At 45.9% G+C, this 15,726-nt stretch overlaps 1 protein-coding gene across 2 annotated transcripts; it reads right to left on the reverse strand.

The window, feature by feature from the left end:
* Nucleotides 1-536: 536 nt before the first annotated feature.
* On the reverse strand, nucleotides 537-14,890 carry gria2a (glutamate receptor, ionotropic, AMPA 2a). 2 transcript variants are annotated; one of them, XM_067249783.1, is made up of 16 exons: nucleotides 14,809-14,890; nucleotides 14,232-14,372; nucleotides 9,908-10,147; nucleotides 9,349-9,545; nucleotides 9,005-9,058; nucleotides 8,772-8,930; nucleotides 8,105-8,272; nucleotides 7,915-8,019; nucleotides 7,649-7,756; nucleotides 7,202-7,408; nucleotides 6,174-6,541; nucleotides 5,308-5,506; nucleotides 4,976-5,223; nucleotides 3,134-3,248; nucleotides 2,071-2,205; nucleotides 537-692 (listed from the first exon to the last, which is right to left on the reverse strand). In XM_067249783.1, exons 1-16 carry the CDS (start codon nucleotides 14,888-14,890, stop codon nucleotides 537-539), a joined length of 2,682 nt encoding a protein of 893 aa, XP_067105884.1. The 2 variants fall into 2 exon arrangements, with proteins under 2 accessions (XP_067105884.1, XP_067105883.1); XM_067249782.1 differs by lacking the exon at nucleotides 3,134-3,248 and adding an exon at nucleotides 3,815-3,929.
* Nucleotides 14,891-15,726: the final 836 nt, after the last annotated feature.

The following is a 15,726-nucleotide window of genomic DNA, read 5'->3' on the forward strand; positions in this document are numbered from 1 at the left end:
ATTATTACTATCAGTATTTGTATACCTATTCTTTCTCATATGTACACATTTTTGAGAGTAATGTTCAAGTGCCTCCAGTCCTCCGCCAGACAGTCCAGGTTGGCACCTGTTCCCTCCCTGACCTTCTGGTACTGACACAGTTCATGGAAGCAGGTTAGTTGAGTAGTCCGTGAAAAACGTTTTTTTAAATCCAGTTGTTTTTATATATTTTTTATCGGTTATTTAGAAAATCCCATTTTGCTGCAGATTATTAAGTATTGTGTGCTTGAATTGGGTATTCTCATCATGGATTAGTTGCTATGGAGATTGCTTGGCAACAACAGTTGGTTTTATTTGACCAAAGTGGGGTGTGTTCTGACTAAACCTGGATATGGAATTGGACAAATGACCTGTCAGTCTGTCACGGGGAGTGTAGTTGTCTGGACATGATTGGTTGGCTAAAGGTCATGATTGGCTTATGCACGTTTTGAGGGAGGTCTCTGCAGGACAGAAGCATGTTGATTGGCTGTCAGGCATAAGGCACTCTGAGGGCGGGGTCAGGACAGGTCAGTCATGCTGAGACTCATTGGTAATCCGGGGCGGAGGTAGGGCACAGCACGGGGAAAGTCCGGAGTCAGGACACGCCCATTCTCCCCCGACGAACCAGTAATGGACAGCCTGGCCTTACTCCGCATGGCATCAGTAAACGTCATCTGATAACACACACACGCATACACATACACACACAAGCACACAATGCAAACACAAAAAGCAGAAACACACACACAGAAACAAGTCTGTTAGTGTTAGCTCTACTCCACACAATAGAGTAGTCATGTATGGAAGCATGTATGTAGAATGATGTAAGCTATGCATTAATGTATGTATTAAAGTATGCAAAGTAGGGATTCCCAAACTGTTTTGGCCAGCGACCACAATTTAAACAATTGTAATGGGGGCAGGGCTTTAAAAATCTATTCCAATCCATTATAATAGAAGAGAGATTAGAAAAGTTAATTACATCACTAGCTCAACTTACACCTTGTGTGTAGAATGAGGGTGATTCAGAAACCAAGTCTATGCTGTACTGGGCAATGGAAATGTTCTGCAGCATTCTGCCACATCAGCTCAGATCGGGTTTTAAATAAGACTTAATTTTTCAGGCTGTGACCTTTGATTTGGGAACCACTGATGTAGAATAAAGTAGTATATGTAGAGTATGTAAATAGAATGATGTACACCAAACATATGTAGAATGTGTATGAGTATGTAAACTGATGCAAGGCGAATAGTCATGTGATCAGAAGGTGGCTGAAGCCACCTCACACAGACAATAACCATGACGACAAAACTATGTCAACATAAGCATGACGACCACATGGAGAGCCACTTGGCTGAGTCGGGTCAGAACAACGTCATCACAGCCAGTGGGTTGGCTGAACTGCCTCTCCTCAGCAACATGGTGGAACATGGCAGTGGAGAGGAGCGTCAGAGGAGGAGAGGAGTGAGGAGAGAAAAGAAGAGAGGAGAGGAGAAGAGAGGAGGAGAGAAGAGAGGAGAGGAGAAGAAAGGAGGAGAGAAGAGAGGAGAGGAGGAGAAAAGAGAGGAGAGGAGAAGAGAGGAGGAGAGAAGAGAGGAGAGAAGAGAGGAGGAGAGAAGAGAGGAGGAGAGAAGAGAGGAGGAGAGAAGTGAGGAGAGGAGAAGAGAGTAGAGGAGGAGAAGAGGGGGAGAGAAGAGAGGAGGAGAGAAGTGAGGAGAGGAGAAGAGAGTAGAGGAGGAGAGAAGAGAGGAGGAGAGAAGAGAGGAGGAGAGAAGTGAAGAGACGAAAGACAGAGGAGAGGATGGATAGAGAAGTGGACAGGTAAAAGGAGATAGATGGAGGAAGGACAGAGTACAGCACGGGAGCGGAGAGCAGAGGACAGGAAGTGAATGAGGTGTGACTGGCTGGCTGACATGAGATCAGGACATCTTCCCTACCCCCTAGATTTTTACACTTTCGATTCCATACACGTTGTACCCTTCCTTATAAGTGGCAAAATTCTGTGAATTCTGCGAGGAAGTAGGGAGTGTATTCTGGGGAGTCTGCGCCACCTTCATGCGCTTGGCCTCGGCTCGGCTCTTGTAGCAAAACTCCACCAGGGCCACCAGCATGGCCAGACCCAGGCCCCCAACCAGGATGTAGAACACTCCTGCCACGTTGCTCAGGCTCAGAGCACTGGTCTTCTCCTGCAGGACACACACACACATACATACACACATGCATACAAGCACACATACATATACATACGTGCACATACAAACTCTCACACACACACATACACACATAGATAGATATACATGCATACACACACAAACTCTCACACACACATTCACACACACATACACACACATACACACACATTCACACACACATATACACACACACATACACATATAGACATGCACACAAACACCAAAAGCACGCACACAGGTCAAGCATACACACACATGCACACGCACACACACACACACACACACACACACATACAAATGCATGAGGCAGGGCAAGGTCAAGTTTTGAGACAGGCAGAATATACTGAACAGAAGACATACTGGAAGGCTGCCACATTTCACACATCCAAAAAACTAATCATCTCACTGTCTGGTCCACAGGCTATATTTCACACATGGCTGCTCTCGTAAAGAGAAGACTCTGTGTGTATGTGTGTGTGTGTGTGTGTTGTGTTACATACAACCTGCTCTATTTTAGACAACAGTTCATGCACAGTGACGGTGCATCTTGTGAGTGCTCCACAGCTAGCCATGCTTTATACCCACTGACCACACTAACAGACACGTGTGTTTGAGTGTGTGTGTGTGTGTGTGTGTGAGTGATGGGTGCATGCATGTGTGTGTGTGAGTGAGTGTAGCTACTGTGTGTGTGAGTACTAATGTGTTATGAGTGTGTATGTGTTGTGTTAGTTTATGTAAGCTTGCATTAGTGTTTGTGTGTTAGTATGTATGTGTTAGTGTATTTCTGTGTTTGTATTAGAGTGTGTATACTTGCATTAGTCTATGTGTAAGCGTGTGTGTGCTTGCATTAGTGTGTGTGTAAGCGTGTGTGTGCTTGCATTAGTGTGTGTGTATGTTTCACACAGAACCTGCAGCGACTAACCTTACTTCCAGAGTCCTTGGATCCACATTCACCTTTATCGTACCACCATTTGTTTTTCAGCTTGTCTAAGACTCCTTGCTCACTGAGTTTCAATACCGCAAGGTTTACTGGCGTTCTTCCCGTGGAAAATAACATAAATAACATTATCAATGTTATATTATGTTATTATTACATTAGACTCTAGTAGTGTGGCGATTGGCGGAGGTGCTCCATGTGGTCTGAGTGATTCTAGAATTTACCCAACCAGACGGGCACCAGCGCATCACCTTGAGTAGGCAGGACAATCAGCGGCGCGCCCTCTCTGCCCACTCTATATCTATGCCCTTTCCCTTGATACACTAGATATACACCCCATAGATACAGACCATCTAAATATAGACTCTCCTTGATGTAGACCTACTTATAGACCCACCAAGATAAAAACGACCTAGACATAGACCCTCCCAGATAATGACCTAGTTAAAGACCTAGTCCTAGATATAGATCCTCCTAGACATACACCCCTCTATATTTGTCCTGTCCCCCTCCCATGTAGAGCCAAACCCTGTGACCTTTGACAATCCCAGGGTGGTGGGGCAGACTCTTTGGGCTCAATATGTGTGTGTTTGCGTGAGATGCGCCGTGTGTGTGCTGCCTACTCCATAGCCTGTAGTTACCCAGTTGTCTTGTGACGAGGCTAACCTTGCTTTCACCTCCTCCGCTGCCGCACTCTCCCTTGTCGTACCACCATTTGTTTTTCAATTTGTCCAACAGGCCTTGTTCATTCAGTTTTAGTACTGCAAGGTTAACCGCATTTCTTGAAACGATAAAACATACTGGTGAGACAGGGTGAGTGACAGATCTGTTCCCCGAGCCAGGTCCAGCCATTAGCATTAGCAACAGCAGTTAGTATTACCTTTAATGTCATTATTAGTCTTTAGCCATTAGCATTAGCATCAGCAGTTAGCATTACCCTTAATGTCATCATTAGCCTTTAGCATTAGCATCAGGATAAGCTTGACACGATAGCATTAGTGACCTATTAGGCTCATCTATTGGGGAGTAGGCAGCTACACAGTAGTGTATAGAGGGCTAGAGTAGCTTTAACATGTTAACACCATACAACTATGTAATAACCAATAAACAATACAGTTATATCTGCAATATAACAATACTAATAACATAACATCAAATCATCATCTGAAAGACAGAGAGAAACATCATTCAAATGAGCAAATACACAACAGGCATGCAACCACAGTCCTCTCATCTACTTTCACACTAACAAACACACACACACACACACACACACTGACGCAGACACATACACACACAGAGACATATATACACACACACACAAATGCATGCACATTGTTTTAACTTTCCACCAGTTCATCTAATATTAGCAGTTAACACTAGGTGCCATCACCTGACTATCTCCATTGTTATAAATGTTACTAAACCAGACTATATCCACTGCTATACATGTTAGTAATCTGGACTTGTTCCACTGTTATAACTGTTACTAATCTGGACTACCTTTACTTGTATACATTTTACTCATCTGGACTAACTCTACTGTTATAAATATTACTAATCCTAACCCAGATCCCGTTTGGCTGGTCCACTCACAACCCAGGCATTACCTGACACATTCTCTACTCAGCCAATCAGTTGTTTCTGCTCCAAGACAGACCATTGAGTAGGTACTGCCGGGGTTGAATGTGACCAGCCCCACAGACCTCTGGGTAATGTAGTCCTGCTCTAGCTGAGCGTCACACAGGGGGATACAAACCAGGCTGACATCAGGGTAGGTGGGATACTATAACAACATACAGAACATTGTTATACTATTCCACCCACCTTAATGGAGATCCTTTGGGAGTGGCGATGCCGTAGCCTTTGGAGTCCAGGTTCCCTCCCACCTTCATGGTATCACAGGGCTTCCTCTGCTCGATGTACTCGTTCATGGTGGACTCCAGCAGGTAGGCGTACTTCCCCTTGGACTTCCTGACTCTGAGAACGCCTTCGGCCGTCTTCTTGACAAACGGAGACGGCTCCGCACTCTTCATGTATTGCCACATCTTGTCAAACAGCGCAATCTTTGACCTCTGTTCAGAGATATACAGGGTTATGGACAAAGTAACTTGACGTTTTACCCTGACGTTTTACCGCTTTCCTGATTGTAAACCCACCCGGAAAAACTCCTTGGTGGATCCTGAGTCCAGGGTCCCGTATGCGATCTCGGTCTGCTTGGCCAGGTCCTCGGCTCCCTCGATGGGAGACACCATCCTCTCCACCGTCAGGAAGGCGGCCAAGTTGGCCGTGTAGGACGAGATGATGATGAGGGTGAAGAACCACCACACTCCCCCGACGATACGCCCCGAGAGAGACCTGGGGGGGAGGCACCACAGTCAGACACACACATACGCTCTCTCACAAGCACACATGTGCAAACACACACTCTTACAAACACACTCACAGACACACTCATACATACTCTCACAAAAACACTCATACTAGCACTCTAACACACTCTCGCTAAGAAACATACTCTCATAGACAGCACCTCTCTCACACACACCTCTGCACTGGAGATATAAAGGATCAAAAGGACAAGGAACCGAACATCTATGGGGTCCTAAAATAAATTGAGTAAATAGATAGATGGATAGATCAGATAGATAGAAAGAAAGAAGCCTTGTAATCCCGTAGCATCGAAGAGAGAAACGGGAATATGCAGCAAAAACACGGTACCCCTCCAAGAGGCAGGAAGAGGATGTGACATCATGCATTCACGACCCCTGCTTGGTGCATGTAAGCTCCACAGGAAGTGGTCATCAGGGTTAAGACACCATGACGACCCCAACCTAACTCTGGGCTGCTCTTCCATCCAACCTCCTCCCCCTCTTACAGCACCCACACTGAGGAGAGAGCAGAGGTCAAGGTCAGCAGCAGCCCAAAAGTAAGAGGTCAACATACATGCACCAGAGCATTGCGGGGCCGCTCACAGCGCTCAGCCACCAGGCGCCCACCGGAGGGCACCAGACGCCAGACCAACCTTGGCGAGATATCGCACCCTTGCTGCATAAAGGCACCCAGAGAGAACCACAGACTATTAAAGATCCCAAACTCGTTGGTGGACTCGGTGGTGGGCAGCTGGCCGTCCTCAAACTCCTCCAGCTGCCACTCGTACGGGCTGAAGCGGCTGACCAGGAAGAGCACCACGCTCACGCCGATGTAGGCGAACACGATGCACATCCAGATCTCGTAGGCCAGTGGGTCCAGGAATGAGAAGACCCCGGGCTTGGACTTCTGGGGCTTCTTGATCATGATGGAGATGCCCAGGCTCATGAAGGGTTTGGAGAAGTCTATCACCTCCTCCCGGACCAACGTTATGGTGAGGGGGGCCACCGCTATGTCTGCTTTCTGGAAGGGGTGTGTGTGGGAGGAGAGGAGGGGGGGGGGAGTAAAATGTTTCTGTGCTTGAGTTGATGTGGTCGTGTTAATAAAGATAACCGAATGATTCTACTGTGCTAATATCAATGTGGTTGTGTTAATAAAGTTATTGAATTTGAATGATTCTATTATGCTCTAGTATTGATATGGCTGTGTCAATAAAGTTATTGAATTTGAATGATTCTATTATGCTAGTATTGATGTGGTTGTGTCAATAAAGTTATTGAATTTGAATGATTCTATTATGTTAGTATTGATGTGGCTGTGTCAATAAAGTTATTGAATTTGAATGATTCTATTATGCTAGTATTGATGTGGTTGTGTCAATAAAGTTATTGAATTTGAATGATTATATTATGCTAGTATTGATGTGGTTGTGTCAATAAAGTTATTGAATTTGAATGATTATATTATGCTAGTATTGATGTGGTTGTGTCAATAAAGTTATTGAATTTGAATGATTCTATTATGCTAGTATTGATGTGGTTGTGTCAATAAAGTTATTGAATTTGAATGATTCTATTATGATAGTATTGATGTGGTTGTGTCAATAAAGTTATTGAATTTGAATGATTATATTATGCTAGTATTGATGTGGTTGTGTCAATAAAGTTATTGAAGTTCTCTCACCCCATACACCAGCTCTCCCACCATGCCGTTCCAGATCTTGGTTTCTGCGTCTCTGGCTCCATACTTCCCATCTCCCACAATCCTCAGCTGGTAACGAATCCCACAGTGCTTAGCAATCTCGGCGGCCAGGTCCACACAGTAGCCTTCATAGCGTTCGTTGTCGAGAAACAACTCAGAGTTCTTCTTCATCATCACATAGGGGGCTTCCTGCAACAAACACATGGTGTGAAATACGAGCAAATGTGTATCTATTATATCACCCACCCACACTGTCTCACGCACCCACTCTCTCACACATACTTTACACAGTATGAACAGCAGTGTTATTCATAATAACACACTCTCACATTTTACACAGTGTATACAGCCGTCAACACATAAGCTTGGGAAGGCTCTTGTTAATCGTGTTGTATTACTAGCTAACACAGGACACATACACACACTTACTAGGATGGTTGTGACAATGACAGTCTTGTTCTCCATGCCCATGGACTCGTTGGGGAAAATATCTGATTTGGTCACCACCATCTTGTCCACCTCATTCCAGTACCCAATCTGTAAGCAAACACACAGAATGTCCACACCCAGACCAACACAGTAATATCAACATACATACACTAAGGTAGACACAAACACTGAGGTAAACACACACAGAAGCATGGTTGTGACTAGGTTAGGGTTTGGATTAGGTGTGTCAATGTAAGGGTCAGCACCTTGACTGGCCCACTGGTCTTGAGCTCCATGACGTTGACTGAGTAGTTAACTCTCTTCCCATACTGGTCAAACTGGATGTTCCCTGTTAGCCCGTCCACCCGAACCTAAACACGCACAATCACAAGTCACCCCAGAAGACTTTCAGACCATGCCTTCCCCAATCATCCGATTGGCTACTCCTGAGTTTACCTGTTTGAGCGCACGTTCTATCTCCACCCCCTGCGCCCAGGGCACTGCAGGATTGGCCAGACAGTCTCCATTGTTGCCCCGCCTACTGAAATCAATTCGCTGTTTGTGGAGGAAACGGAATGCTTCTGTCATCACCTGAACCGCGTCATAGGTCAGGGCCGACGTGTACTGCAAAAAAGTAAGGGATAGAGAGATGAAGGGAGAGATGGAGAAATATGGCCATAGGGATGAGAGAGAGAGAGAGAGAGAGAGAGAGAGAGAGAGAGAGAGAGAGAGAGAGAGAGACAGAGAGAGAGAGAGAGAGAGAGAGAGACAGAGACAGAGAGACAGAGACAGAGACAGAGACAGAGACAGAGAGGTAGGGTCAGAGCAAGAGGGTTACCTAGGGTTGACTGGATTTCAAGCCATATACCGTATACAGCCGTGCACCATGGCAGTAAATCATATTAAAATGTCTGACTTCAGTACAGTGGGCGTATGTGAAGCCCTCTGTGACATTGCTTGTAAAAAGAGCTACACAAATAAAATTGGATTGGATTTGAAATGACTCCCTTCCTGTTGCTTCTTCTAGCAATTAAGAGAGGTACAGGCTGAGGGGTTCAGTGATCAGGGATGGGAGAATCAGGGGTCAGGGCTGCGGGGTCAGGGATGGAAGGTTGAGGTGTACCCTGATCCGGTTGTCTGCTCCAGGGTACTCCTTTTCCTCCAGAGCCTCCCATCTCTGGTCAAACTTGGACACCAGTGGATCATCAAAGTCCACAATCTGGAAGCCCGACACGTTGGCACCCCCATACTGGATCTTGGACAGGTCTCCATCCACAAAACCCTGAAAACACACACAGTCACTATCTAGTCAGGACTGCATAGACAGTAGAGGTGTTAAAGGGAGGAGCTACTCACCAGGTTAGCAATGATGTAGTGATACCCTTTCACATGCCGACCAATCGTGATGACCTGGCAGAGAGACCACAAAGATTAATAATCCTTTCCGATTGGCTGCATGACCTGTAGTAGTCCTACCCTTTTGTGGTAATCTTAACCTTAACCCACAGACGCCTATCTGATCTATGATACCCTAACCCTAACTTCTACCTGCTCCATGATTTCTCAATCCTACTTCTGACTAGCTCTGTTTTATCTTAATCATAACTCCTACCTGCTCTGGGATACAACTGCTACTGTAATTCCAACCTACTCTACGATAAACTCCTAACTCCTACCTGTTCAACGATATGTTAACCCACCTGCTCCATGATGTCCCTGACTTTGTCCTGCTCACAGTCCAGGATGATGCGTCTCTCCTTGCGTATCTCCAGATCCTGGAACAGCGAGCGGTACGCCTCGTCCTTCCTCTCGTCCTTCAGGTTACCCACATTGATGGCGGTCACCACCCACTTCCTCTCCGCTGCTGTGTCCAGGATCACCTGCAGGGTGGACAGACCTGCACAGCACAGCACAGCCAGTCAGACCACAGATCTGCACAGCACAGCCAATCAGACCACAGACCTGCACAGCCCAGCCAATCAGCCACTTGCGTCAAAACCACATGGCTCGGATAAAAAACATTTCTGTATATACTTGTTTCACTGTAGTATTCCTACAGTAGAACCACTGATTAGAACTAAAGTGTTGTAGAAGTCCTGGACAACTTCTGATTAGAACCGCAGTATTGTAGTGGTCCTACAGTAGAACCACTGATTAGAACTGCAGTACATTTACATTTACATTTATTCATTTAGCAGACGCTTTTATCCAAAGCGACTTGCAGTAGTGTAGTGGTTCTAATTCCTCAGAAGAACTCACCTCTGTCGCTGTCGTAGAGGTAGGCGAACCTCTCCCACTTGTAGTACTCCACTAGGCTGATCAGAGGCCCTTTGATGTCCGGCCTCATCTGCAGAACGAACTGGTTGAGGCCATCGGCAGGGAAAGATGGAGTGATGAAGGACACATGCAGTGTCTCACAGAAGGATGTGATGGTGTTCACCGACTTCTTATCGTAGAAACCAAAGATGGCGTACACTCCTCTGGAGAATTGGGAGCAGACTACACACACGCGCGAGCGCACACACATACACACACACACAAAGGCTTGATGTCAGTGAATAACTCTGAAAATCATCTTTATGTCAATCGGCTCCTATTACTCCTCCCCATCCTCCTCCTACTCCTCCTACTCCTACTTCATATTTGTCATACCCCCATTCTTCTCCTCCTCCTCCCCTCTCCTATCGTTCTCCCCCTCTTCCTCCTCCTTCTCACCTCCTCCTACGACCCATCCTCCTTCTCTTTTCTCCTCCTTTCATTCTTCTCTCTTCCTCCCCCTCTTTCTCTCCTAATCTCCTCCCCCTCGTGCGCTCCACTTCTCCTCCCCCTCTTCCTCTCCTATTCTCCTCCTCTTGTTCCTCTCCTTTTCTCCACCCCCTCTCTTCCTCCTGCTTCTCTCCTGCTCCTCCTCTCCAGGTGTCGGAGCGCTCCATGCGGAGCCTCGTGAGGAGGTCTGTGATTCTGTCACACAGCTGATCAATCCTGAGCCTCCAAGTGTGTGTGCGCTCACTGCATGTGTGTGCGTCGAGATGCGTGTGAGTGTGTGTGCACTAGTGGAAGCGTGTGTGAACTTGTGTGTGTATGTGCGCCTGTGTGCCCATGTGCGTACGTGAATGCGTGAGTGTGTGCACAACAGTAGGTGTATATTTAGCTGTCCTACTTAGATGTCCTGGTTCTTTATTCTCCGAAGGTTAAACATGCACTGATTCCCGCGTTGTTATGACACAAACACTCACCTCATGTTTGTTAGTGTGGATGCATGTACGTGCGTGCGAGACACATACACGCACGTTCGTGTGTGTGTGAGCGCGTGTGCGAGCGTGTGTGCGCGTCCAACATGAAATCATCTGAGGCTCCTTGCCACTGATGAAGCAGCACAGAGAGGATCGGGGGAGAAGCAGCGATGAGAAAATGGAGAGGAAAAGAGGAAGTGGAGTGAGAGAATCTTTCAGCATGAAGGCTGTGGAGAGGAGCTTTAGTAAGAGAGTGTGTGTGTGTGTGGGGGGGGGGTGAGGGGGTGAGGGTAAGGGGGGGGGATGGGCGCTCACTCAGCCATTCTAAACACTGTGCCATCGGCCTTCTCCTTTTCTTTACTGCAGCACAGACATGGCCGCCAAGCTCAGTGCTGCCCTACATACAAACACACACACACACACAGCCACATGTAAACACACACACACATTTCCACACACAGATAACCGCACCGAAACACATATACCCATGCACACAATCACATGACCCATTACCACACACACACACACACATATATAACCCCCCATCCATCACCCCCCCCCACACACACACAGAACCACACACAGTCATGCATATATTCAGATCCACCATCCATTTGTTTAGAACAGAGGCCTTTAGAAAAAGCAATCTGACAGGCAGCCTTCCAGTTAGGGTCTGTTTTCATCACTCTCTTCCACACACATAGAGCCGCAGCCTCTACCACCTTGTAACCACAACACAGCATCTACACCCTTATTACCACAACACTCACAGCCTCTACCACCTTGTAACCACAACACAGCATCTACACCCTTATTACCACAACACTCACAGCCTCTACAACCTTTGCTTTACCACAACAACACCCACAACTTCTACCACGTCGTTAACACAACACTCACAGCCTTTACCAACTTTTTACCACAACCTCTACCACTTGGTTACCATGACAACACTCAGCCTCCACCATCATGATAACCGTCATCATGATAAAACCTTCAACCCCTACCATCTGGTACAGCGACAATATCCACAGCCTCAACCACCTTGTTACCAAAACACCCAAAATATTGACATTCTTATTTCCATAAAACACTCACAGTCTCTACACTTTCATTGCCACATTCACAGTCGCAACCTACTTATTACCATGACAACGTTCACATTCTCTACCAACCAGTTACCATTGGGATACTCACAGTCTCTACCATCTAGTTACCATGACAATTCCCACACCCTCTACATCCTTGTTACCAAGACAACACTCGCAGCCTCTACCATCTTGTTACCATGACAACAGCCTCAACCATCAAGTTACCATAACACCTTCAACCGCTACCATCTAGTTACCACAACAACATCCACAGCCTCTACATCTTTGTGACCATGACAACTCTCACAACCATTCCCACCTAGTTAACATAACAACACTAACATCCTCCACAGCCTGTTAATTTGTTAATGCCAGTCAGTAGATCATTCTTACCGTATCATATTATACCATAATTGTATTATTTTGTTTCTTCATATTACTGTATTGATTGAAAAACATTCCTGTATTGCAGTGATATAAGTATGCCCCCTTTTTACCTATTATGTATTCCTCCTGTTCTGTGGTAAGAAAAGGAGGAAGGTTTTCACGACCATATTAAGACAGTGTACAAGGATTGCCTTTTTCTTTCAATTGCCTACTTTTTAGTATACTAACTGTTTTCCATTTTCTGTGTTCAATATAAAAATAAGCTCTGTCTGCATCATGCCTCAGAGGTACTTTGCAGGAGACCATTTCTGTGTTTTTGATCTATTCTTTAGTCCCATTTCGTGTCTGGATTTCCTCTCTTTCCACTCAGCTCACTGAGAAATGTATATAAACTCTAAAGTCTAGACTACAGTCACACCATTAGTGGACACTGACCTTTTATTTTGTTCTACACGACAATGCTCACAGCAACCACAACACCACTAGGGTTGGGCTTACCACCTTGTTGTCATGGTACGGACCAATGCCGGTGAAGCCTTGTTACCATCTGAACACCCACTACCTGTCAAGGAGTACTATGTAGTACTTGGATGTGGATGTAGTTCAGTCATGGTTCTAGTTAGTTCAGTCGGAGTTAGGGTTATGTTAGATAAAGATGTTCAGTCAGGTCCGTCAGTTAGATTTTCTATTGAGAATTTCTCAAGTTACAGAAGTTATAGATGAACTGACAATTTACATGATTATTGGTTTGCCATCTCCTATTTCTGCCTTTTAAGCAACCTTGGAGGTATTAATAGCAAGCCAGCAGTTTGTTGAAAGATTTCCCAGAGTGCAAAAACTGTTTTAAGTTATTCCCCATTAGGAACTGAGTCTTCAAGGTCGGCAACCTACCTCAATCAACCAAAACCCCACCAGCCCACCTCAACCCTCCATACCCACATCAGCCCACCTCAACCCCCCAGACCCACAGCAGCCCATCTCAACCAACCAGAAACACAGCAGCCCACCTCAACCTTCCAGACCCACATCAGTCCACCTCAACCCACCAGACCCACATCAACCCACCTCAACCCACCAGAACCACAGTATACTATCACTATAGTCAAAGAGGAGACCTATAGGTCTAAAGGTGGGTGGCTTTTAAGAAATACTATTTATTTTTTTCCCAGGTAATAATCATCCTTAGTCATGTATGTCCAGAGTATGTAAAGGAAGGAGCTATAGTTGTACATAACAAAGTTAGCAAGCCCCTCCCCAGTCAAGAAATAAGACTGAAAAGTCTGACCTATAAGGCCATTTGTGTAGGCTACACAAGATGAAAAAGTTGTATAGTGTGTTAAACAGAATGTTGAAATGGTTGCTTAGCATCGACTAGGCTAATATAAATTGCTGGAATAGAGAAAAAACTAGTCGCCATACAATATATTAAATAGTCTTTCCGTGATACGGTGTTTCCTTCTTTTGGAATGCAAAGGAAAATTTGTAGTAAATCCTATTTCATACATTGCTTAATAACACCAAAATCAAGTATGCATAGTATGCAGCATGGACTAGAAAACAGCTGTGGTAAATAATTCAGACCTACATACATTCAGGGCACCTGCAAGCATAGACCGGCTTTTAATTGCTTGTCAAGAACGCACTCTCTGTCCCGTCCTTGCGTTTTATTTAAACTTAAATAGTCTGATATCACTGGAGCGGAACGCGCTGCGCTAAAATACGTGCGAGCCTGCAATATTAAACGCCGTCATCTTACTGTGGGTAGTGCAAGAGGGAGAAGTACTCAAATCAGTGCCTACCCTCTCACGCCCCCATCTTCATGGTGAACGGATTAATAAGATTGTTACAGTTAGAGCTGGGATTTCTACTTACAGCAGTTGGTCACAGCAAAGCTGTTGGCCACCTCCAGGTTGTCAATGTGAGGCGTGAGGCGGAACTCTGCCGTCCCGAACTGGACCATCCCGATCCGGAACGCACTGTACTCCTGGTCCGCTCCGCGAGGAAACAAGCCCCCTGAATATCCGAGGGGAGGAGGGGAGATATATAATTGTATTACCATGGGCTGTTTTAAATATCACCCAGAAAACACACAAGCCAACTGCGCATCTTCAGTCACATCTGTTACTATAGGCAACATGCTAATTTTATTGTTAGCAAAATAATAATAATATATATTTTAATTTAACATCTGAATCCTTTCTCAAAAAGAGAGCCGCAATGGGTGGAGAGAGGCGCGGGGGGGGGGGCATGTCGGGTTAAAACAGTCTTGATGTTTAACATTAAAGGGCCTCGCGCCTCGTTCTTATGGTGAAGGCGGACGGGTTCGGTTAAGCACCCGTCGTCTGGGGAAAAGTAAGTCAGAGGGAGAGATAGAGAGAGAAGAAAGGGGATGATAAAAAAGGGAGAGATGGCTAGAAGAAGAGGAAAGCAGAGAAGAGGGACTACGTACCTATCTGAACGCTGGGAGAACCGCAGAGCGCCTCGCGCCATAAGACTGTCAGGACAAACAGCAGATTCATCGTCTTCAGCATTTCCAAATGCAGTGTGTCGATATCTATCAAACAACGACATCCATCGGGCACCTTGGGTTCCTTAGACGGTCCTCATAGTGACCAGAGGCCGGATTAACGGCAGTGGGCACCTGGTCGCGTGGCTGTCTCTCGTGTTCCGGTCCCGCCGTGGGAGGATGGCTTGAGCTCTGCAGATGTCTCTCTTTCTCCCTTCGTGGCGCGAGCACTGCTGGACCCGTTTCAGCACCGACCGCGCGCAGACAGCGAAAGAATACCGATGAGGACGGAGAGACACGAGCTGAGACGAGCTCCCGAGTAGACAGTCACACGCGCGCACTGGACGGGGGTGGATAGATAACAGAACCACAAAACACACACACATACACACACATACTGATATATTTATATATAGACGCACACACGTAGGCTAACAACCCACACACGCATGTACATGGTTGTACAGGGGATAGATGTCAATAAATAATGCAGAACATTGTGGTGATCGGACAGTCTCCCCCCTGACACTGGCTATTAGTTATTTTACCCTCTCTCCTCCTTCTCTGTCTTTTCATTATTTTCTCTTATTCTTGCTCTCTGCCCCCCCCCCCCCCTCTCTCACACCCCCTTCTCTCCCCTAGTGCTGCAGTGAGTGGGAGAATACTGCTACAGAACTGTAACACCATTGACATATTTTACACAGATATGCAACCTGCGTTCTCTCTCTCTCTTTATATATACAGTATATGGATGCATGCTGTATATTTACTGGCAGCTTTACCCTGTCTCACTCTAAGCTGGAACCATAAACCTGTCTCATTCTCAAAGCTGGAACTGTAAGCCTGTCTCACTCTCTAAAA

The sequence above is a fragment of the Osmerus mordax genome, chromosome 14 (genome assembly GCF_038355195.1).
Source record: "Osmerus mordax isolate fOsmMor3 chromosome 14, fOsmMor3.pri, whole genome shotgun sequence".
Classification (NCBI taxonomy): Eukaryota; Metazoa; Chordata; class Actinopteri; order Osmeriformes; family Osmeridae; genus Osmerus; species Osmerus mordax.

Excerpts from the sequence above, each read along its gene's own strand:
- gria2a (XM_067249783.1), bottom strand. The coding sequence starts at position 14,890 with ATGCTGAAGACGATGAATCTGCTGTTTGTCCTGACAGTCTTATGGCGC. Across the intron at positions 9,546-9,907 it reads CCTCTACGACAGCGACAGAG|GTCTGTCCACCCTGCAGGTG; the intron begins GTGAGTTCTTCT and ends TGTGCTGTGCAG. Across the intron at positions 3,249-4,975 it reads CCCAAAGGATCTCCATTAAG|AACGCCAGTAAACCTTGCGG; the intron begins GTGGGTGGAATA and ends TTCCACGGGAAG.